This window comes from Channa argus, chromosome 22, assembly GCF_033026475.1.
Source record: "Channa argus isolate prfri chromosome 22, Channa argus male v1.0, whole genome shotgun sequence".
Lineage (NCBI taxonomy): Eukaryota > Metazoa > Chordata > Actinopteri > Anabantiformes > Channidae > Channa > Channa argus.
Window position 1 is genome coordinate 1,486,377 of NC_090218.1, and position 23,292 is coordinate 1,509,668.

A 23,292-nucleotide genomic window follows, 5' to 3' on the forward strand; every position below is an offset into this window, starting at 1 on the left:
TAAATATTCGCCTGTATATCTGTACTGTGTTTGCTGCACATATCTATATCTACATATCTAGATAATATTTATAATATGTAACATTTGCAAGCATGCTGTAAGAGTGGAGTTACCCTTACGTAAAGAGCAGTGAATAAAATACAGAAATTAGAAGTGACTATGATTTTAGGTATGGCTATAATGAATGGTGGTTTATCATTCAAACAAATGCAGATTTGATAGTACATTAACACAGGAATCCCCAACCCTGGCCCTTAGGGAACAATGCCCTAATAGTTTTCTATCCCTGCACTACCCACTGCTGATTAACTGGATGAGGTGTGTTTAGTTAATCAGAAGTCACAATATACCGCCATAGATAAGGGTGGGTTGGAGAAAGACAATGCAAATTTGGGATCTTCCAACTTCTGATTGACTGAAAACACGTGTTCAGGTGTGAACGTGCATCCACCTGAATCCATCCATTGACATCATCCCAAGTATTTTAATTCATAAATGCATTTCAGCAGTTTCTTCCTGCCCTATATGCTGCCGTAACAGTCAGTGAACATTTTTTCTTATCCGTGTTTGTGTGCATTTTGTCATTCCAAGTGTTGGTTGTATACAATTGTCATAGCCTATAAGAATTATACATCATTAGTATTGCTTAGAGATCAGGTGGGAATGCACGTATATCAAGTTAATTTTTGACTTCTAGATAGATAGATTGGTATTGTTATAAATGGCTTAGAATATGTGGGGTTTGAGCTAGACTTTAGCCAGTAGCAGCGTATAGCGCTCAACCCTTGCGACTCTGTACTGTGCCTACAAGAATACTCTTCTGTGCCTGTAGGGAGCAGCATAACAACGAGTCTGACATGCCGCGCAGTGTAAAATAGTAAATGAAGAAGAAGCAAAGTCGCCCAGTGTGGATAAGTTAGCTGCTAGTGATTTAGACGTGTCAGAGACAAGTCTGTAAGGCTAACTGCAGTGACATTAGTTATAGTTATCCAAAAGTGTCTTGAAGCCTAAAGGAGTCATTTTATAGCACAAAACTTTGCCAGCTGGCCCTTTAAAGAGGGTTGGTAAGCCGGCGAAACGTTACGCATCCCGAACTTCGTTATCTGACAACAACTGGTTAGCTAGCATTAGCTGGCTAGCTGGGGAGCACCCGAAAAGTACCGTCAGGGCTTGTTTCATACAGTCATGTCTTCGGCCGGAGACTTCGGAAATCCTTTGAGAAAATTTAAATTGGTCTTTCTCGGAGAACAAAGTGGTGAGTTCGACTCTTTTGGATGTAGAAAATGAAATATGCTCTTGGAGGAGATGTGGCTAACACTAGTCTGTCATGGATTGCACCTGTGGTTAACATTAACAACGTAGCTAGCTGTATTAACATAAGCTGCGTTACGTCGTAGCATTGCGACACCGTAAGTCCTCGTTAACGTTACTAACTTCTAGCCCACGCAGACTTCAGGTTAGAGCAATTAAAAGTTATGTGTGTGGAAATACACTGTTGGCTGTAATTGGCTGTTAGCAAACTTGGGTGGTGAGTAGTGATAACACACCATTAACGGGGGTGGGCGAAGCTAGTAAGCTATAGAGTTACAAATAACAATTATGCAATGGTTTATACACACAGTGGCTAGCACTTGTTTAATTATTTTGTATCATTCCAACTAACCCGAAGGGACTTTCATAAAAAGGCGATGTGTCCTTGTCTCCAAACCTGCCCAGTAGCATTCCTGGACTCTCCCAGCACAATCCCCCCTTTTCCAGCTTGACTTAACACAGTGTGCACTTTGTACTGGTGAAGAAAACGTGGAGGACGTTGCCAAGTATTGACCCATGATTAACAATGAAGAGTCTACTTCCAAAAGGATAAGGTGTGAGGTTTACATTACAAACAGTATTCCATTACAGCACATCCACTGCTTTCAGGGGTTTGTTTATCAGGCCAACACAAAGGACACTGTGTAGGATGAATTTGGGGTTTCATTCAGCACTGGGATATTTGTTTATTCAAACTACATCTCTTCCATTAGTACTCTTGCATTCTAAATTTGTTCCAGTATACCCAACTGCATTTGGTCTGCATTCTAAGGTTGGCACGGATACAGATACAGCTGATTTGATTGATATTTTAAAACAGGATTGGAAACAGAATAATGTGGTGTGATAAAGCTAAATATTCCCCTTTTCTACAGATTTTGTGTCCGGTAATGTGACTCTCCACTCCCGTCAAAATAAAACAGACTTGCTTATCAGACCGTGCTTTCCGGAAGCCTTGTAAACAGCAGTGCTGGCTTTGGCCATGTCATCATCGCTTGGTGCACAGCGTAACTGATAACCTACTGTAATTTGAGCAGTAGTGGGGAGCACTGTTTAGCTAAACAAATCAAGCACGAGTGTCTCTGGAAATGGGGAGGCTGGTTCCCTACCCTACTCCTCTCTCAACAATTGGCACTCTCAGCCTTTTTGTCCATACCTTTTCAGATCATTAACGTGGTGCACAATTATTTGTATTGAAGAAGAACTTTCAGAGAGAAGCAGGAATTGTAAAACATGCTATTATCACATTCAGACAGTTGGGGACAAAGCTGGACTGGCTTCTGTGGATTTCATTTCTTGTTTAGATGATGTCCCTTCAGACTCTGAAAATCTGTAAAAAGCATTTTCACAATTTTCTAACTTTTTTTAAATGAGTAATTAATTTTTTTTAAATCGCAATTTTCAAACATAAGTCACAACTCATGATAGCTACACAATATATAGGTTATTGAAAGGGAACTTATTATTTTCAAACTGACAAAAAATTTCACTTACAGTACTTTTTGTTTTGTTTTTAAGTGGGAAAGACTTCGCTGATCACCAGGTTCATGTACGACAGCTTCGACAACACTTACCAAGTGAGACTGACCTCCTGATTAAATCACCATTCATAATTCTGTCCTGTCTTCTCCTAAAATCAAAGGTTAAGGACTGAAGAGGGCTATTAATATTTAAATGTTTTTTTCATCTATTTTCAGGCCACAATAGGAATAGATTTCCTGTCAAAAACCATGTACCTTGAAGACAGAACTGTAAGTTTTATTTCCATCACTTTTATTGACCTCTTTGTTGTTTACTGTTCTTGTTTTTGTACTGATTGTTTTGATGCAAGTAAAAACCAAGGAGCAATGAGATACTAACACATGATATTGTAATTTTTTCTTTTTTTTTTTTTTCTTTCTCTAACATTTTATATTTAGAATGAACACACATAACACTTGTACTACTGCCCTCCCAGTGTGAGCTGGATGGTGTACTCTCTGGCCCTTTTCTTCTTTTTCTGTTGGTTTCCACCTTCAATACAAATTTTCCTTCTCTCATTTCATCCCTTCCATCTTTTCTTCTCCTTCCTGTTTTGAAATTTAACCCCTTACTTGATCAAGAGAGGAGTGCTGATGACAAGTGAAGGGTGATTTTGTATTTATTTCCCCAACCCAAACAGCTTGCTCTTTGTGGTCATTCACTACCTGCAGACACTACATTTTGTATGTCCTCTGTTTGTCCTCCGTTTGTCGGTTTTCTTTCATTTAATTGTTTGCCACCATAACGTATCATCATTTTCTGACCTAAGTTTTTCTTATTTTTATCTTCATCTTTTTTTTCCTTTTTGTTTTTCTCTCCGTTTATTTCTCGACCCATCCCCTTCCCCTTCCTACCCCACAGATTCGGTTGCAGCTGTGGGACACAGCAGGGCAAGAGCGATTTCGTAGTCTGATCCCAAGTTACATTAGAGACTCTGCTGCGGCTGTCGTAGTGTATGACATCACAAGTAGGAGGATTACCTCTTTTTTTGAATGTGCCACATTTGGCTCTATTATGTGTACTGTTCGATGTTTTGAAACAAATGGGTTCAACTTCACTTCACTGCAAACTATAGTTGGTAAATAGTTGTTGCCTAATGTGAGGCACATTTAGTTTAATTTTTAAAAAATTGTCTAATTCCTAATGAGACTCGAAGACGTGTGCAACTTGTAATCCTGTCTCCTCAGTCTTCCCGTCACAAATGTGCCCGTTTTTTAATTTTTCTTGAATACTGATGTTCTGCTTCATGTTTGTCACTTGTCTCTTTTTCAGATGTTAACTCCTTCCAGCAAACCACAAAATGGATTGATGATGTGAGAACGGAGAGAGGAAGTGATGTCATTATCATGTTGGTGGGAAACAAGACAGACCTTGCAGACAAAAGGTACCCTTTCCTCCCTCCTTTATTTTTTTCTTTATCCCTTCTCTCTCTGTGAAAGCGGACTGCCTCCCTTAGGAGCATACTAATGGAGTCAATTGTGCTACTTAAATTTTTCTCTCAGACTTTAGACAGACTGACAGACTGTGTTTTCAAGTGAGGTGGCATTGTTTTGTTTTTCCTTTTACTCAGCTGTTTATTCTCATCCGAAACTCTTTGTAATGCACATCAACTTTTTAGAGAAAGTTGATTAGAAATATGGTTATGCATTGCATGGCAGAGAAATCTGTTTTCTCCATGATAAATTTACCTGGGGAAGTCAGGTTTCCCTATCCCCCAGTCTGATATCTGAAACAAGCTTTCCATTTTATGACAGTTAAGAAATCAGCTTTCCTGGGAGAGCCAACTGTAACCTAGTTACTTAAGTCGATGTAAACACACTAATTGATTGTTAACACAGGCCCTTCAATACCCAGTTCCTCATTCTTTCCTCATGCAGAATTAGATCAGAATGTGTTATCTGTCTTTTGTGGGTGTCAAAGCTGGAATTGACTTTTTTTATGCTGTCAATTTGTTTTACTCCACATTGTGCAACTCTGTGCAAAGTGATAGTTGCCAATGGTGATATGTAATAATTACTGACCTGTAAGACTCTTCTGTGTATTGACTGTCTCTTGTCTTTTGTTGTGCACCTTTTAACCCCCCTTATCTACCACAGGCAAGTATCTATTGAAGAGGGTGAGCGGAAAGCCAAAGAACTAAATGTAATGTTTATTGAGACTAGTGCAAAAGCAGGCTACAATGTAAAGCAGGTAAGGGTGTGTGTGAGTCGTGCTCTGTAGTCCTGCTGCAGATGCTGCTACCTTGGCTCCACCTCCAAAGGTCATCTACCAAATCAGACATGGTTGGAGTTGGATGGGGAAAAAAAAACACTTCACTTGAATAGACTTTTTCACTTAACACATAATCACAAATGCAATCATATTTGATAACTGTTTACTTGAAGAAATAAAGTGTGTGTAACACTGGCTTTTCATACCTTGTTGTTCCCTGTAATTGTTAAATATGCTAAGAGAGATTCCTTCAAAATCAGTCTTTTTTTTTAGTCTTTATTTATTTTCCAAAAACTCCTTCTCTCCTGATTTTGGAGGTCAGCGAACACACAGAATAGCCTTGGTGTCTACTGGACCACTTTTGGTCTCGAGCATGGGTGGCAGTAGGAGCAGCAGGAAGGAGCACGACTTATTAATCCACTTCAACATAATCACAGTCTGTATTTTTCCCTCCCCCTGTCTTGTCGACGTCTGTGGTGGTGTGTGTGTGTGTGTGTGTGTGTGTGTGTGTCCCTGTGGGTGTTTGTGTGTTGTGACTTGTGGCTCATTGCAGACAGATAACCACAGAGGAGGGAGAACAGAAAGCGAAAGAGATGAATGTTCTTTTTATTGAAACAAGTGCAAAGACAGGCTACAATGTCAAACAGGTAGAGCGTGTGCACCTCTTTGTGTGTGTGTGTGTGTGTGTGTGTGTGTGTCTTCATAGTGCTCATGCTGTCTTGTGATTGGCTTCTATTTCACACACGCATGCATGCATAAAGGTGTGCTTTAAACATTGGCTTCCTCTGCTCATAAGTGAGGTGTGTCAATTTGTGTTGCAACCTTTCTCCCACCTGCTAGAAGTAATGATGTGTACTGGCCAACCTTTGATTATACATCATCACAGGTGGGGCAGAGTTTGCAAAGCAATGCTTCCCAAGCCCCTGATTAGCACAGTAACAGTATTTTTGGTGATTTGAAATCTGCATGGAATAAACTCAAGCCCTCGGTGATGCTATTTAGAAGGATAGGAGCATAAAGCAGCATCATCATCATCATCATCATCGCTTTAAAAAAACAAATCATAAACCAATCAGTCACCTAAAGTCCTCTCAGCTCTATCAGTAGAAGGTCTTGGTAAGGCCCAGTTACATCCACCTCTCAAGCTACATCTGCATTGCAGAAAATTGGCTTTGCTGTTGCTCAAGCACATTCTTATGAATTCATGTTAGATTTGGAACAGCTCTGTTTGTCTTCCTCTGAGCTTTCAGTGGACTTCTTTGGGGTTTTTTGGGGGGGTAGATCAGGTCATGGGACTATACACAGCACAGTCTTGACTTTTGTGTTTTTGTTATGCTGTGAGTGCATTTCCTGGTCTGAAATAATGCATCTGTTTTTTTTTTTTTTTGTCTTTCCCCTACAGCTTTTCCGACGTGTTGCAGCTGCCCTGCCTGGCATGGACACTACACAGGACAAGAGTAGAGAGGACAGTATCCTTGGTGTACATGACAGTGTCTGACATGACAATAGTGACTCAGAAACTGGCCTTGTTCTCTCTTTATCTTGACAGCTGCCACAAGTAAAATTGGGTGCAGCACTGTGACAGCTGTCATTGTCAATGTGTCCTTTTGGATTTACTTTACCTATAAGGGACAGATTGTTCATCAACTCACTATTTCCTTGGCTATAATCTCAAAGGTCCGAAGTCTTTGTTTCATTGTCAGATGTTTTAAGGTATAACTTTGGGCATTTTCTAAATTAATCATATTTTTCACAATCCCTGTACGGCTATTAAAGTCAACTATAAATGTTCTCTAACTCGCATTTGGTTAGTTTCCGTCCTCCAGCCTGGATTCGCTCATCCTTTTGATGTCATGAACTTATATTATTGTCAAAAAACTATTCAAAACACATCAGCCAGACATGTTGTCCCCTGAGTGACACATTTCTTCATTGAGAAAAATGGAAATATTTCTATTTATAAGGTGTAATTACAGAGATAAAGAGTGTGAACAAAGGTCTTGGTTTCCATAATAAAGAAACACTTGCTGGTGACTGATGTGTTTTTAATGTTTTTGGACAACAGAAGTCTATGGCATCAACAAACAAGAGAATCCAGAGCACAGGCTGACAGCTAACCAAACGTGAGTTAGTTTTATTATCTGTTTGGTGATTGTTGACAATTAATTTAGAAAATGACCAAAGTTATGCCTTAATGCTGGCTGTGAAATGCTTAGCAGATGCAGCAGAGTTTTATTTTTATTTTTTTTGCTGCTTGTTTTTTCATATAAGCCTGTCATTGATAAAGGCCACAATATAATTTAAGTCACTATTCTTTACTTACAGATGCTAACAAATCTTCTAAATTAGTTTGTTTCTCACTGTGTCTATGCACTTATGTAAATCAGGTTACTCAAAGAAAGATGTCACATCATCAACAAATGAGTCTACATACACTGTAAAGTCATGGAAATCAGATTCTTCCTACATCTTTGCCATTGTTTGGAAGCATGGTTCACAGATTTATTTATGACTCTGACTATAAAAAAAAATGTCCCATGTAATATATGAAAACTATTCTATAACACTTTAAAGTGTTATTTCAGTTCACTTAGTTCTGCAGAGCACTTTCCTGTTTTGGTTTCAGGGCTGACAACTTATTGTATATATTTTAGAGTTGCATTTTCCTCAGACTGATGTTCCTTAACTCCTAAACCCTTCAGTGATTGACATTAAGCTTGAGAAGCCACCAGAGCAACCTGCAAGTGAAGGAGGCTGTTCTTGCTAATGGCAGCCTGTGTCATCGCTAAATATTTCCCTTACTGTTTTTTTCTCAAGCCAATTTTTTTCGGTATATGTACCTTTTACTACACTCTTCTGTTTCCCAGCCTAAAAGAAAACACTACTGTTATCCTTGCCATTGAGGAAACCTGCTTGCTCATTGGGGTGCTCTTAAAGTCATAAATAATTTAAATTGAATATTTGTACTGTGACACACATAACCATATTTACAACTGGAGCTCAGCCCTATTTGCTGGGCTGCTGGTGTCTCTCTTCAGTCTAACATGGTTGGCAGTAAAGCAACTAGTCACATCTCTTCAGTTTGTGTGTAAAGATGATATATAGAACCACATTGAAAGAAGATAGATGTATTTTAGACATTGAAATAAGGTTATGTGTGCAAGAGTGAGAAGATTCTTTAAAAAAAATTATCAATAGCTTTAAGCTTAATAATTAGCACATCCTGTGTCTGTGTGTGTGCACCAGTTAACATAGTTGTTTGGTGACCATTGATTGGCCAAAACTTGCTTGGGATATGTGCTATTAACAGACTCTTTTTAAACTGACATGACACATAAGAGTTTTATTTGAAACCTCATATTGTTCACAACTGTACACCCACGACTTAGCTGCAGTTTGATGTTGCCACCAACAGCATATTTAAACTGAGTGTGCTTTGAGGTGATTGTACCAGTAGATTCACTGTTCTTTTAACATGCAAGTCCACACACACAAACCATAGACACATGGCATCAATCCCATGGTCACAAACTAACACAAGCATGACACAGACTACAGGAGCATTACTGTCACTACACTAGTCCACATTACCGTCCTTGCTCTCTCTTCTACGTACTTGCCCTAGAGATGGGTTCTTTTTACCTTTGCTTTCATTGTCTATGACCTTATTTGGATATCTTTTTTTTTTTTTTTCTAAAGACTGCGGGAATTGTAGATTAATAACATTTGATGAAAGCGTTTGATGAGAATTTTCTTATTAAGTCATAATCATAAAACCCACCATGGACATTAGCTAATAGGGATATCCTGTTTGGATTTAAATTGTATAGGGCTTCCATGGCTTTGGGTTTATATAGCCAAGTTTGCAATGATGTTTTAAGAACATTTTAAAGACTGTTTGCTTTTTTTTTATTTTTGACATTGATCTTTTTGTTAGTGATTATTCTACATGTGATTTTTAATCCACAATCACATGTAGTATTTATTTCAGTTGGATTCACGTTTCTTTTTTATAGCAGATAGTATTTCAGTCCTGAATCGCTATTAAAATATGCATCCATCTGAACCACCTTTAATAGAATCAGAAGAGAGCATGTGCTGTTCACTCTACCAGCTTATAAATGGCAATTTGATAATATTGATAATAATGTGCAATTTTTGAGTGAACTTATGGAGTACAGTCCGTTTTCTATACAATAGTATTTGTTAACATTTCTGTCTGGAATGGTTTTGAATGAAAGAATTAAAAACACACTTGTCACTGCTGCTAGAATTCATTAGTGTTTTACTGACAGTTGTAGTTTTGATTCTGTGACTTGCATGCTCATTTTAATATCTGTACTGTGATCTCTGTAGACCGTTGCAAACCACAGGAACAGATCAACTCATTAGTGACTGCACTATTAACAGCAAGGTCTGAATATTATGAACTAAGTAACTCAGTACTGAGCCAGGTCCAAAATAACACACCAGTAAGAATGGACTTATGCCACAGGAGACAGTCTTGCCATTTTAAGAAGGTCACAGTAGAAGCCACTATGGTAATGATGGCTTCCTGCTGTGCCTTTGCATCAACTGAAACACCCAAGTAGGATCCAGCCATTGCAATTAAACAAATGTCTGCTAGAGTGCGGGGTGGTACAAGTTATTAATTTAGGGGAGTTATAAGCCCAAGGTTCACTGAATGTCAGTCACAGATAATATGCACATTAATAGGAGTTAGCAAAAATAATGGGAAATGTACAGTATCAAGTAAGTTGGCCGCTCCATTACTGCCTAATGTGATTGTCTTTTATAAGACAAACCAAATATCTGACAATTTCGTTTAAAAAGTTTTTTTTTTGTTTTTTTTTTTTTATTAACAACATGACCATTTAGTAGTTATATAAAAAAAAAATGTTTAGGGCTACACCCCGAAGAAATGCAAACTTTGAAAAGGACAAAATGTTTATTGTGGATACAGTTCATGTTCTGTAATGTAAACAAACATTTAAAGGTGAAAAGTACAGGAAGAAATGCAAAGAAAACATTTAGTAAGACTTGGTGTGGACTGTGGAGACATCAGCTCGGTTTTCTAGGTGGAGCTAATATTTAATTTAACAGCCATTAAAATCTGCAATATTCATTGGTAGTTGATTGATAATGTTGATTAGATTTTGTATTGAAAAGCTGCATCTCTAAAAGAGTAGCTAATTAGCTCAATGTGTTATTAATAATATGTATAATATGTAACAAATTATAGTAATGATGATAATATAAATTATCCATGTAATTATCACAGCTTATAATATTTGGATCGGGAGAGGGGCCTGGAGAATATCCTAGAGGTGGGGTACATCCTGGACAGGTCTCTCTCAGGGCTACAGAGACACACAGACAGACAGACAACCATTTGCATAATATTAATTATAATTAATTAAATTAATGTTATAGGATTATCGGATTATCTTTAGGATTATCCTTTTCATAGTTAAACGTTTCCAGAACATGGTTGATGTGATCCTTTCGCATTATTGTTATGACAATTTAATATAGACTCATAATACATTCTAAAATGTATTATTACTACCTCACTGCAAAATACATTTAGCTTGATGCTTTGTTAATGATACAATCTTTGGAAAGACTGGAATATATTGACATCGAATCGATAAACTATAAACTCAAACACCATGCAAGACGAAATGTTCCGGTTGAAGTCCCGCGAGAGTTCCCCAAACAGCTGTTACCATAGAAACAATTGTAAACAACTTCAGCTCATTGTTTTGTTTTGTTTTTTTGGCTAACTAGATTATCGTTTATTAATTATTGTCAATGCTGACGCACTGAGCCATAGTTGCTTTTTTAAAAGTTAGATTTAACCACTAACGTTAAACTCTAAAATGAGCTTCGATTATTACCAGACGTTGGAAATAAACAGAAATGCAACAGACGCAGAGATCAAACGGGCGTAAGTAACCCACCTTAAGTGGAACCTAAAGTTTCACATAGACGTTTCATATCATCCGTTATGTGATGACTTTATTATTATAACTTCCTCCATCTCCCCAGATATCGACGCCTCGCGTTGAAGTTTCACCCGAACAGCAACAAAGAACCTGGAAGCTCCGAGAAGTTCAGTCAGCTGGGTGAAGCCTACGAGGTTTTAAGCGACCGTAAGTGGAAGAAGCTGGAGGCCTTAGTGTGTTAAGTGCTGCATCGTTAGTGCCAAATCCAGTTCGTTCTAGAGCTGATAACGTTAGGTTTGTAACAAGTAGGGGACCCTGGCAATGTTGAGGTTAATATTCAAAATTAGGTTTCTTCAACAGCAACAAGGGAAGGAAAGCTTGTTTGATTCATATATATTAAACGTTTATCTGAGCAAAATGTGCACAATAACTATAGACTAACTTACACTACAGTCCTCTGGCACATACTTAGTTTTTACTAAATTATCGATCTTTTAGAACATTATCTACATTCTAGCTTTATCAATATGTTAATATTAGGCTACAGGCTGGCAGTTTATCTGTTTTCATTGTGATAGCTCGAAAAAAGGCAACCTACGACAAGTTTGGTGAAGAGGGCCTGAAGGGTGGAATCCCACCTGAGTTTGGAAGCAGTGGGGCTTGGTCATCTAAATATGTCTACCATAGGAATCCAGACAAAACATTCAGACGGTTTTTCGGAGGTGACAACCCATTTGCAGGTGGGAAAAACTGAAACAAAAAAGAAGCATGAATTTGCTTTTATAGATTTAATACCACCTGCACTCATCACCTTTGCTTTTGTGGCAGACTTTTATACAAATGAGATACCACTTCAATTTGGTGGCCTTCAACCAGGAGTGGTGAAAACACAAGATCCTCCAATAGAGAGAGACCTTCACTTGTCCCTGGATGATCTGTTCCATGGATGCACAAAAAAGATTAAGATATCACGCAGGGTAAGAGCTATTGTAGAGATCTTTTCATTCATTTGGTAGCCTGTGAGCCTGCTGTCTCAACATACTTTACACAGTCTTATTTAGATGTAACAAACAACAAGAAAAAAATATTTCTCTTCTTTGGATTATTTGTTCACAGGTAATGAATGAGGATGGATACACATCCAGTATAAAAGACAAAATACTGACTATAGATGTAAAACCTGGATGGAAAGAAGGGACAAAAGTAATTTTTTCCAAAGAAGGAGACCAGGTAAAAAACAAAACAGATTTTCTATGGGGATTTAGGACAACTATACTGGTCACTAAAGACTCACCCATCCAGTGTGATTTGATATGAAGAGTGAACACAACCGAACTCAATTCTTGTTGTTGTGCTTGTTCCCATTCCTCTACTGACAAATAACTGCTTCTGTAAGAAAAACAGCTGATACACTGTGATATGGTTGAGGATAGTATCACTTGTTTCATCTCAGGTTAGGATGAGTTATTTAGGCTAAAAGCAAGGTTTTAGAAACAAGCTTTGGTTGTGAGCCTCTACTGTTATTTTATTAGTTCAATAAAGTAACAGTAGAGGCTAATGGAAAATTTCCCATTGGAATGTGTGTTATGTCCCGAGTTTTGGCTTTTGGTTTGCAATACAAGTGACATACAGTATATACAGGGAATAAACAGTAACCGTATGTGAATTATGAATTTAAAAATATTAAACATATTCCTGGTTTTCAAAGGTTTGCGTGTAAAATATTATTCTATAATGTTTTGCAGATATTTTAAAATTGATGTTGGATTATAGGAAATACACAAAAGCATGTTAAAGAAGAGTAATTGCTTAGTATGGTATGGAATGAATCATAAGGCAGTTATTAGTTTGCATAGAACTTGGGGTTTAATATTACTGGATGAGTAAACGTATTTTTTTGGAAATTCTCAAAATGCATTTAATAAATTGGTTATGGGGTGTTTCACTGACTCTGCACAACTTCCACAATTGGCCTTAGCCAACCTCTTTCAAGTTGCAATGACAAACTTTGTAACTTTATTATCTTATTTGTTTTGCTGTATTTTACCTTTAGGGCCCAAACAGAATTCCTGCAGATATTGTATTTATAGTGCGACAGAAGGTTCATCCTCTGTTCGTAAGACAACACAATGACCTGATCTACAGGGCCCAGATTTCTCTGGAGATGGTGAGCCATGATACAGTACACATAGTTTCATTAAGGATTAAATATTTGGATTCAGTACAATAAACACTGAAGCACCATCCTTTCTCCACAGGCCTTAAGTGGCTTCTCTGTTGATGTGGAGACACTAGATGGCAGGCTACTCTGCATTCCTATCAATGACATTGTGCAGTAAGTGCTATTCTTTATTCGGGCAATACTACTGTATAATACTGTATGTTGTAAATAAGTTTGCCCTTAGTGTCACATATTGCAAAAACTAAATGAATGAATGACATATCATCATAAGGAAAGGAAGTTATATTAGCTATTACATCTAAACTGAAACATTTTTAGAAGAATTTGTTTTGAGTGTGTGCATCATCCGCATTAGTTACTATTTTCCTGTTTCTGAATTGTTTCTTATAAGCCCTACGTACAAAAAAATGGTGACTGGAGAGGGAATGCCACTGTCCCGTGATCCTGCCCAGAGAGGAAATCTCATCATAACTTTTGACATCCAATTTCCGGAGAAGCTTTCAGCTGAGAAAAAGCAGCTCATCAAACAAGCTTTAGCTCCTAAATATTGATTGGATTTCAAATGCCATACTACTGCTAATGATTATTGCAATTGCATCTTTTGTCATCATCAGTATAAATACAGTTGTTACATCTACAGATATTTTGAGTTCAAATCAATTTTACAAAGATAAGGAATGTATAAACAGCACCACTACTACACCACCAACCCTCTGACAGACAGCATTGATTACAGTATAGTTGTGCAGTTGTGATTTGCTGACATCATGGCTCGTTTCAGCTGCTCGTATGTTACAAACATCACCACATTCCAGGAGCCGAGACGTAAGAAGGACGGCATAAACCTAAAGCGCAAAGAAACAGAAAGCACCATGATCCACTGCAATCCATTCGTATTTATAGCTGTTTTGTTTACAGATACTGGTCTCCTAACCTTCCTCTATTATTGTTTATTTATATCCTCATTAATCATTCAATCAATGCAGTCAGTGCTTACCCCTTATAAAAGGCAAGGGGTCCCTCTTTGTTCATCATGGCAGCAGCACAATCAAGGACACTGCTGTACTGGCCAGGAGCAGAGTTCATATATCTTGTCTTGATCACATCAACGGGAGATGCAATCACTGTTGTGCACAACCCTGCACCAAAGGCTGATAAAAGGTGGCAGGGCAGATTGTCTGTGGGATGAAGGCCTAAAGTAATCACTCCAGGAAGAAAAACACCTCAGTTTTATATCACACCCTTTAGATCATGTTGGACTGTAGCCATTGTTTTACCTGTCATGGGAGTGGATTTAAGAAGTGTATCCTTGATGAAATCATATGTCACCAGTTCTGTGCAGTTAACAATTGCATTACGTGCAATGTTTGGAGCTGTACCTGTGAGATAGCATAATATAAGGACATAGAAATTACATCATAAGAGAACGGATGACCTTCAAGCGCTTACTTATTCTTATTATTAAGCTACCTTTCCACAGTCCACGAATGCCTTCTTCTTTGGCAATAGTTTTGTAGGCATCAATAGTGCTACAGTAGCATCTAGCATGTGCAGAGGACCTGGCCTGTGCTTGAAAGCGAACTTTCACCACATCTGTGGGCTGGGCAAAAGCGACCGCCATGGCACCAGTGGTGCATCCTGCAAGTAGCCGAGTACCGATCCCAATATCTGAACCTGAGAAGAGGGGAGAGTCAGGCCTGATTGGTACAGGATTCTCTCAACTAGATCAACAATTTCAATGCATTTACTCACGATCAGAGCATTTGGTGTAGAACTGTTTTACAGAGTCGTAGAGGCCAATTCGGACAGAGGCAAAGCTCATCTGCCTCTGTAGTCCTGCCACCAGTCCATTGTATAGACTCCTGGGCCCCTCTGTCCGCACCATGGTGATGATGGTGCCATATACTCCTTGGTATCTCAATGCAGAACCTTTCCCTGCACTAGCTTTTGCTTTACCCTCCCCTTGGATCTGTGCAAGATAAAAGGTAAATAGAGGTTCAGGTAACTACAGTAGCTGCACTGTGTTTTAGCCTCTATAAAAATACTATAAATACTACTAACACTCTGTGTTCATGTGGAATAAACTTTACTTTTTGTATCAATCTTTCACCTGCAGTCGCACTTTGGCAGTGTCAAGGGGAAAGGTGAGAAGGTCAGCGATGCAGGCGGCAGTTCCTGCTCCGACAAACTTAACAGCTGCTGACGGAGGAACATCTGCAGGTCCAAGTCCAACCATTATCCAGAGTTATTTTGATCAGTATAAGGATTTAATATTGGCTTGTTAATGTGGACAACACAATGGGCTCCTCCCAAATCTGTAAAGATACAACATATCACAAACAAAAATGATGAAGAGTTTCATGCAAAATTATACCTCCACAAAGTGAAGTTAATGCAAATTAATTTATTAAAATCAAAACCTGGCAAGAGAAGAATTGCAACCCATTTAACAACTTTCTTTCTTTCAAATAACAGTGAAAGGTTGCTAGAAAAACGTGCAAGTCTAGTGTCATTTTACTCCACATCATCTCATTGCAGTCTGAACTTCTGTTGTAATTTCCTACCTTTACGGGAGCGGTTAAGGGCAGAAACATCAGAGATCCGGATTCCCTAAAAGTGTCCCTTTGGCTGAACTTGGTCCCAGCTATAAATTGGTTTCCCTGTTTTTCCATAGAATAATTTTCTAGAGCGATGAATCTTAAATTCATACTCCAAATCCTGGAAAAGCTTTTTTTTTTTAAGTTTTGGATATTATAAGTATTAACAATAATTCTGGTATCTAAACACCAAATGTTAAATTGTTTGGTTAAAATGCCCTAGAAAATGCCTCTTCAAGTGACAAAACTAAATAAATTGGTTGAATGGACAGGGTGGAGCATTGTGGGGTAGAGAGACCCCTCTATAAATACTACCATGTTACATGATGTCATGGCATGTTTCTGTGAGGCTCCACCCACCCCTGCTGTATCTGTTCCTGCATGCTGATCAGTTACAAGCTGCCTGTATGACGAACAGCCTACAGTAGTGCTTGTCTTTTTCTGATTTGAAATCTTTTTACAGATACTCCGTCCCTGTGCGTTCTTGACCTCACAATCAGGCTTCCTCACCATAGTCTCCTCAGACCAAGTCTTATCTATATAGAACATTATACATAGTGTTATATGTACAGAGCAAAGACCTGCAGAGGAAATGCTGAGTCATGCTGAAAGTACAAAAAAATACATTACCCAACAAATTACATCCACATGTACCAGCTTGTTAACATCTCACCATAGCTTTTTGGTAAGAATATTGTGTTCCATCTCTTGTTGTTTCTGCACTAATTAAAAATGCTGAACCTTGAAAACCTTGACAAAATTTCCCAAGCATGTTGTGTGTTGTAGGATATCTGAACATTGTGGAGTTTTCTTGATAGGGCTGTCAAAAACAGGGCAGCAGTTTGAGGTAAAGGGCCAGTGTAGTCATTCTGGCAATATTCCGTGCCCAACAAAGACGCTCTAAAAATATATTATTGAGAAACCTGATGCAAAAGAAAAACCTTAATTTCTATCAGAAGTTATCGCATTTCACATGTCTATATTCAGGGCACCACCTGCTGAGATTCCCATTTGTTATCCGCTGCTTTCCCTTGTGAACACATATGTCCACCTTTTCCACCTTTTCAAATTCTAACAGTAGCTGCTTGTTACTTGTGTTATTTGGAAACAGGGTTATAAAAAAATATAACTGCATGAAAAACAAACATTTTGAAGCTATGTTTTACATTTAAAGTCACAAAATGTATAATATTTACCCATGCACAATCATAGGCACATAGTAAAGACACATACTGCTCATTTTCTGTTTCTTATTTTTGTTTTGTTTACTGTAAAATTCTGTAAAACAGTAAAAAAAAATGTTTGGAGACAAACTATATTCATCATTCTACAAATTGTCCAGTAAAACCTATGTGTTATATTTGCCTGAATACCTTTGGAAATAATGAAACTTAAATATCATGAATACTGAACACTCTCTGTCTTTAACCCCAACATGATTCACATGCAATTGACAAAGTTAAAAACTGGCATTTTATTATTTTTGTACAACAAATCTCTGACTTATCGGCCAGCAATAAATCATACTATTCACAAAAGGCAACACATAGATGCATTTTTACACACATGGTAAGGATAAACATTGTAAACAAAATGCAAAACAGAAGAATAAGGGACATAGAAATGGTCATTGTGTAGGTCTGTGCTTCCAAACTCCTTCTGTCTATACCACATTACAGTTAATTTACATAACAAGGAAATCCATCTTGTAAGTCAAAGTGACCGATATCCTTTCATGGTTGTTGTTTACTGTTTAGTTGGAATTCCCATTTCACATTTGTCTTTGGCACCTGAATAAGTAAGGTTGATGGTGAAAGGTGCTCACCCTTAATCCATAATGTCTCTTTATAGCTAAATCCTTACAAGGAATTACAATGGTGTTCACAGTCTCAATCATAATTCAGGAAATCAAAGGCCAGTGGCTTCCTGCCATAGGTATTTATTAAAATGAGCTCTTACAACGCAAGTCCACCTGTGAGCCCCACTGTCAATGCAACCATGGGCCTCCAGACCACTTGAGCTCTCTTGTGCACCTCCATTTACAGCCCTCTTTTTCCAGTCACGAGTGACCACTGAATAGTGGTAGACGCCAGGTGACTGTGTATGTGCAGCCATGTCCAGAGAAACAAGCGGAGGTCAAAATGGTGACTCCCAGTACTGCTGTGCCCTGGTCATACCACGCTTAATTTGTTCATATGTCACAAACATCACAATGTTCCAAGACCCCAGTCTCAAGAAAGAAGGCATAAATCTAAATGAGACACAAGAAAAAGTAAGGAAATATAACAAACAGGTGATTCTACTGTTATTTTCTTCAATGTTATGTGAGGGTGCATTTACCCTTTATAGAAAGCTGTTGGCCCTTCATTTTTCACCATGGTGAGAGCACAGTTGATGGCACTGCTATATTGGCCTGACCCTGAGTTCATGAACCGTGTCTTGACTACATCCACAGGAGAAGCTACAACTGTTGTGCAGAAGCCTGCACCAAAGGCAGCTGTGAAGTGGCACGGCAGGTTGTCTGTGGGAGAGCAGAAGCAAAGTCAAATCCTTCTCAGTATTCGATATAGTGCCACGTGAATTTGTTTGTACGCACCTGTCATTAGGTCATACTTCAGGATGAGTTCTTTGATAATGTCATAGGTCACCAATTCGGCACAGTTTACAATAGCATTACGTGTGATGTTGGGCATGCAGCCTGGAAGGATGAAAGGGTAGTTTAAAAACCGGTGGAAGTGTTTTTATAGTATGTAATAAGAAAATAAATTAAAACAATTAAAATTGTTTTAAAGTCAAAATAGGAAGCACCTTTCCAAAGGCCCCGTACTCCCTCATCTCTGGCAATTGTCTTGTAGGCACCAAGGGTGCTGTTGTATCTCCTCCCACCATCAGCAAGTGGTACCTGGGCTTGGAAACGAACTTTCACCACATCTGTAGGTTGTGCAAAAGCCACAGCCATGGCTCCTGTGGTACAGCCAGCCATGAGCCGAGTAACGATGCCAGCACCTGTGCAACATGTATATGTCAGTCACAAGAATGCTTTGAAAAGAAACACAAAATTGCTCAAGTTATGAATCTTACTCTCTGTCCCTCGATTGTAGAACTGCTTCATGGAGTCGTAGAGTCCAATTCGGACAGAGGCAAAGCTCATCTGCCTCTGCAGTCCTGCCACGAGTCCATTGTAAAGACTTCTGGGACCCTCTGTGCGCACCATGGTGGTGATGGTGCCAAACACACCACGATACTTTGTTGCACTGACTCCTTTAGCTTTCTGAGATTCTCCCTGAATCTGGAGAATATGATGACATTGAGGGATTCTTAGCAATAGGTTAATAAGGATTAAAATGACATGTCTGAAACCTTCTGAATTATTGTCTGTCTAACCTGTAGCCTGACTTTAGCGGTATCCAATGGAAAGGTGAGAAGGTCAGCAATGCAGGCTGCAGTGCCTGCTCCAAAAAACTTAACTGCTGCTGAGGGAACCATATCTGTGGGTTTTATGCCGACCATTTCTGCACTTAGGTTGAGGAAACACGTGGAAAACGTTGGTCTTAATGGCACTTGCCTGAAGCCTCTGTGAATATCACACCACACACACCAAAGACATCAAAATATTACACAGCTCAGGAAGACAGACGTGGTAAAACTCGTCAAAATAGTAGCTGGACTAGTAATATCCTAAATGAGTCAATAACGTGCACTATATCATGCAATATTTACCTTTAAGTGATGGTAAAAAAAAACTTCAAGTTTTCTCAAGAATTAAACTTCTCTTTGGATGTGGTTCTGTTCTGGGAACACTTTGGGCCATATACTCTTTTTGAAGTGAAGCAGTCAGCATATCACTATTCACTAAAAAACAAGCATTCATTATTTAATGAAAGAGAAGAGTTTGCATATAAATAGTTTATAGAGGCTGAAACTTGTGTGTGATTTAAAAAAAGAAATTAGTGTTTACCTGAATAGTGTTCCAAGAAAGTTACAATCCTGCACGGTGGTGAAAATATATAATCCTTTGGGTAGTTAGTTCCTAATAGTGTTCTGGTCTCACACTGCCGTAGTACTGTTTAAGCTAAGGAGACCGCAAATTTATAGGAACCTTTTTGCACGTGGCTGTGTGGCACCCTGACAAGTTATACACACCTGTTCTGTCAAGCTCATGTTTACCAGACTCTGTGACACAGTGATGGACATTTGAGCACTTGTTGATCTGCTCGTATCAGCGTCATTAAGGTAGCCTTGTATGGACATCAATGGGGCTTCAGTGGTGCTACAGTAGCATCTGGCATGAGCAGAAAGAATATTTTGAACATTTTGTATGTCGTTTCACAACTACTTTTGCAATAAGATTCAGAATCATATAAACATTGTGTTTATTTGATTCTGGAGTGGATACAACATTTCAGTTTTAAAATATGAGTTTATCAGCTGACATCACATTCAATGTAACTGTGGGTTGATATGCTGTGTGCAGCCAATCACATAGAGAGGCCTGTCTGAATTCCCTACGTGCTTTTATGGGGCATTTGACTGGCTGAGAAATCATTTAATGGCCTGCCAAGAGTTCACTGTGTTAGCTGCATTTCCTGGCTCCTCCTACTTGCAAGAAATAAAGTTGTGAAATGTTCCAGGCTAATGACCCATTATGCTCCTCAGCCAATCCACAGAATGAACTACAAGTGGGAGGATGAACGTAGCATCTGTGTGCAATCATTCAAGCAAACTAGAAGTGCCCAAAGAGAGGAATAGATACTGAATGGAAAGAGTTAGAGAGGATGGGACACTTTGTCCTGAGTGTACACACCTCTATAAATGTGACTTTCCCAAGCAGCTCTACATCATAAGACCAGCAAATGTACATAAAGTTATGCAGCCTACCCTGCAAATCTGCCTTAACTATCTATCTAATCTTACCAGTGTTTTCCACATATACTGTTGATTTATGTCTTTTTCTAAGTATTTATTTTACAGTCATTACTGATGTCTTCATATCCAGTTTTACACGTTTGCTGCTTGTGATGTTTTTGTAAACAAGGCTGAAAAAAAGGACGGACCCATTACCTACACATTTCCACTGCTTACAGAAATTCCAACCATTAAATTGGTCAAAAAGGTAATGTTTGTTTAATGAGGACCTTTTTGGGGCCTCTTTTTTTGGGGGGTGACATACATTTTAAATTTATTTCAGTTACAATTAAATTCTTCTGTTCTTGTCTTTATTTTGTTTTGTTTTTTTATATAATTTGCAAGACAAAGAATGGAAATAGTTCAAGTGTAAATCTAGAACCCTTTATAAAGGGATGAGAAAAGATCTCTAGCACCAGCCAAATAAATCAAGGGGGGAAAGCAGCATCAATTGCTTTCTTTGGCAGACGCTAAAACAGATCCCTGGGGATATAGCGTGAATAACCTTTGAACACACAGACAGACCAGTAAACAACTCGCTGGTCCGGCTTCAACCAGCCGGCAGTGACCTCTCCTACAGCTCCCCGAAAATGAAACTGAGCAGGCAGACTGCCATCACCACCGTGATTCCCCTGTGTTTTAAATACCACGAACCATGAGTCCTTGCCGTGAAATGACTAATCTCTCTAACACTATAAAAACCACTACACTATAAATAAACACTCCATCCCTTAAAGGTTAGTAGGACAGAGAGCAGTATGTCCCACTGTGCATGTTTTCTTCATTCACACATCTGCTTGCTGGTAAACTTCATTTGAACTAATTGCTAATTATCTTTCAAATGCCTGTGGGCTGTAGATTTTAATATGTAATGGGTTATGAATAATAACTGCAATGAACATAGTCATTTCTTTTACTGTGAAGCAATAAGACAGGTGGGTGAGTTTCATAAAAATGTACTACATAGATACAAAATTGAGCCATTGGTGACTCAAGCTATTTATAAGACCTGTAATTGAGCTTGTCAAAAGCTTTTGGAAAATAATTTTGCCATATAAACACGAAAAGATAACTATGTCACTGTGATGACAAAGCTGTTTGATAATTAATTAGACTTTCTCATAGAATTGTCAGTAATTTCTGGGTGGCTGTAGCTCAGTTGGTAGAGCAGTTGTCCTGGCTACATGTCAAAGTGTCTCTTTGCAAGACACTAAACGCTAAAGTTGTCCCTAGCGTCTGCTACTTAGTTGTAAGTCGCTTCGGATAAAAGCATCTTCTAAATAATATACTGTAAGCAAATAAGAAGACACAATTTTTAAATGAAAACTGTATGAAGCTAGTATATATGTTTATTCACTTTCACCTCATCTAGTCTTCTCAAATCAGCTGGCATAGCATGGCCTATACTTTATGTAACTGTATTTAAGATTCAAATATGTCTCATTAACACTGACTCATACTTTAATGCCTGCAGATGGTTTGTTATCAGTCCGAACAGGTTTTATTGATTTTGTGATTAACTAAAAGCAGCAGAGGCTAAGACATCCCGAATTTTTGCTTATTTCATGATTAAGTTCTACTGTAGCACAGGAAGGTAAAATGGTTGTCCACTAATCCCCTAGTTGTTGGTTCAATCCCCAGCTCCCCCAATTACATGGCAAGGGTTCCTTGAGCAAGACAACCCCCCAACTTAGTTGTTCCTGCTCCCCCATTGGTGAGTGTGCGTGCGAATGGGTGAATAAGAAGCAGTGTGAAGCTCTTTAAGTGCCGAATGGTATATAAGTGCAGACTATTTAGACCATTTTACAAAAATACATTTCCCATGATGTGGTTTAATGGTGTCTTTCATCACCTGCGTTGCTTTGTTGGCCACCGACATCTTTCCAGCTTTTACAACCACTTCTTTCTAATTCTTGGGTAAAGTATACTTTGCTACCACTTTTCCTCAAAGATATTGCAGGCTAGAAGATGTAACATGAAGTTGTGCTGTCATTTAGTTAATTCAGAGAGCATCAGATGAAAAAAAAAACTTTTTAAAGGATGTACAATCTCTTTCCGCATAACGTCTTATGTTCTTATGTAAATTTGTTTCTTAGACAATTACGTGCAATTTCCAGCTATCGGTTGACAAAATGTTATTAAAATATGTCAAACTAACCATTTTTTGAATTAAACTTTTTGTCAAACGTACAGTTTTATTTGTGCCTTTATTAGTTTTTTCTTTTCTAAATTTTGAGTAAAGATTTTGATTCAAATTTAAACTTGATACATTTGCTGATATGTGCCAGCTTGTGAGACTTTGGGTCTGTAATGATGGAACTGAAGCACTATTAACATCAAAACATGAGGAAAAAACTGTTCCTGGCTAATGCCAAGTGCTTCAAAACAAATATAGGTTTTCAAATTAAAGCCCAATTCAAAAAAGAAAAAGAAAAAAGAAACAGGTCTCATTTTCATAAAATAATTTTCACTTTTCCACTTTTCCTAAACTGTGTCTAAACAATTACTTTAAAAATCCTCCAGATAAAAAATATCAGATGAAAAACGTGACTGAACTATGGAAATCTTGAAAATTATGAACTGCTATTGTAAGTGAGCTGGTGCTCAGTAGAGGGCG

At 38.3% G+C, this 23,292-nt stretch overlaps 3 protein-coding genes across 9 annotated transcripts; 1 reads left to right on the forward strand and 2 right to left on the reverse strand.

The window, feature by feature from the left end:
* The first annotated feature begins 881 nt into the window (after positions 1–881).
* On the forward strand, positions 882–9,309 carry LOC137107653 (ras-related protein Rab-6A). Of its 4 annotated transcripts, none has more exons than XM_067491438.1 (9): positions 883–1,255; positions 1,717–1,865; positions 2,830–2,888; positions 3,009–3,062; positions 3,694–3,799; positions 4,105–4,216; positions 5,597–5,690; positions 6,446–6,512; positions 7,746–9,309. In XM_067491438.1, exons 3-9 carry the CDS (start codon positions 2,859–2,861, stop codon positions 7,808–7,810), a joined length of 528 nt encoding a protein of 175 aa, XP_067347539.1. In that variant the 5' UTR covers positions 883–1,255; positions 1,717–1,865; positions 2,830–2,858; the 3' UTR covers positions 7,811–9,309. The 4 variants fall into 4 exon arrangements, with proteins under 4 accessions (XP_067347537.1, XP_067347539.1, XP_067347538.1 ...); XM_067491437.1 differs by having other exon boundaries at positions 1,720–1,865; XM_067491436.1 differs by lacking the exons at positions 1,717–1,865; positions 5,597–5,690 and adding an exon at positions 4,929–5,022 and having other exon boundaries at positions 882–1,255.
* Positions 9,310–9,885: 576 nt separating this feature from the next.
* On the reverse strand, positions 9,886–16,457 carry LOC137107650 (dicarboxylate carrier UCP2-like). Of its 4 annotated transcripts, none has more exons than XM_067491432.1 (11): positions 15,738–16,457; positions 15,284–15,488; positions 14,926–15,142; positions 14,644–14,847; positions 14,451–14,552; positions 14,171–14,351; positions 13,908–14,018; positions 12,286–12,380; positions 11,841–11,926; positions 11,630–11,741; positions 10,316–10,403 (listed from the first exon to the last, which is right to left on the reverse strand). In XM_067491432.1, exons 2-10 carry the CDS (start codon positions 15,407–15,409, stop codon positions 11,670–11,672), a joined length of 1,194 nt encoding a protein of 397 aa, XP_067347533.1. In that variant the 5' UTR covers positions 15,410–15,488; positions 15,738–16,457; the 3' UTR covers positions 10,316–10,403; positions 11,630–11,669. The 4 variants fall into 4 exon arrangements, 3 of the variants coding, with proteins under 3 accessions (XP_067347531.1, XP_067347533.1, XP_067347532.1); XR_010912074.1 differs by having other exon boundaries at positions 10,320–10,403; positions 11,590–11,741; XM_067491430.1 differs by lacking the exon at positions 11,630–11,741 and having other exon boundaries at positions 9,886–10,403; positions 11,803–11,926.
* A 767-nt stretch (positions 16,458–17,224) lies between these two features.
* Positions 17,225–23,206, reverse strand: LOC137107652 (dicarboxylate carrier UCP2-like). Its single transcript, XM_067491434.1, has 8 exons — positions 19,729–23,206; positions 19,491–19,622; positions 19,155–19,344; positions 18,852–19,059; positions 18,579–18,776; positions 18,367–18,468; positions 18,111–18,291; positions 17,225–18,021 (listed from the first exon to the last, which is right to left on the reverse strand). Exons 3-8 carry the CDS (start codon positions 19,278–19,280, stop codon positions 17,907–17,909), a joined length of 930 nt encoding a protein of 309 aa, XP_067347535.1. The 5' UTR covers positions 19,281–19,344; positions 19,491–19,622; positions 19,729–23,206; the 3' UTR covers positions 17,225–17,906.
* Between the last annotated feature and the right edge of the window lie 86 nt (positions 23,207–23,292).

Coding starts and splice junctions, on each gene's coding strand:
- LOC137107653 (XM_067491436.1), top strand. CDS start 1,186: ATGTCTTCGGCCGGAGACTTCGGAAATCCTTTGAGAAAATTTAAATTG. Junction 3,063..3,693: donor TGTACCTTGAAGACAGAACT/GTAAGTTTTATT, acceptor CCTACCCCACAG/ATTCGGTTGCAGCTGTGGGA. Junction 5,023..6,445: donor CAGGCTACAATGTAAAGCAG/GTAAGGGTGTGT, acceptor TTTCCCCTACAG/CTTTTCCGACGTGTTGCAGC.
- LOC137107652 (XM_067491434.1), bottom strand. CDS start 19,280: ATGGTCGGCATAAAACCCACAGATATGGTTCCCTCAGCAGCAGTTAAG. Junction 18,469..18,578: donor AGTACGGGGCCTTTGGAAAG/GTGCTTCCTATT, acceptor TCATCCTTCCAG/GCTGCATGCCCAACATCACA. Junction 18,022..18,110: donor CCAACAGCTTTCTATAAAGG/GTAAATGCACCC, acceptor TGTCTCATTTAG/ATTTATGCCTTCTTTCTTGA.
- LOC137107650 (XM_067491430.1), bottom strand. CDS start 15,409: ATGGTTGGACTTGGACCTGCAGATGTTCCTCCGTCAGCAGCTGTTAAG. Junction 14,848..14,925: donor CTACACCAAATGCTCTGATC/GTGAGTAAATGC, acceptor CCCTCTTCTCAG/GTTCAGATATTGGGATCGGT. Junction 14,019..14,170: donor CCCCTTGCCTTTTATAAGGG/GTAAGCACTGAC, acceptor TTTGCGCTTTAG/GTTTATGCCGTCCTTCTTAC.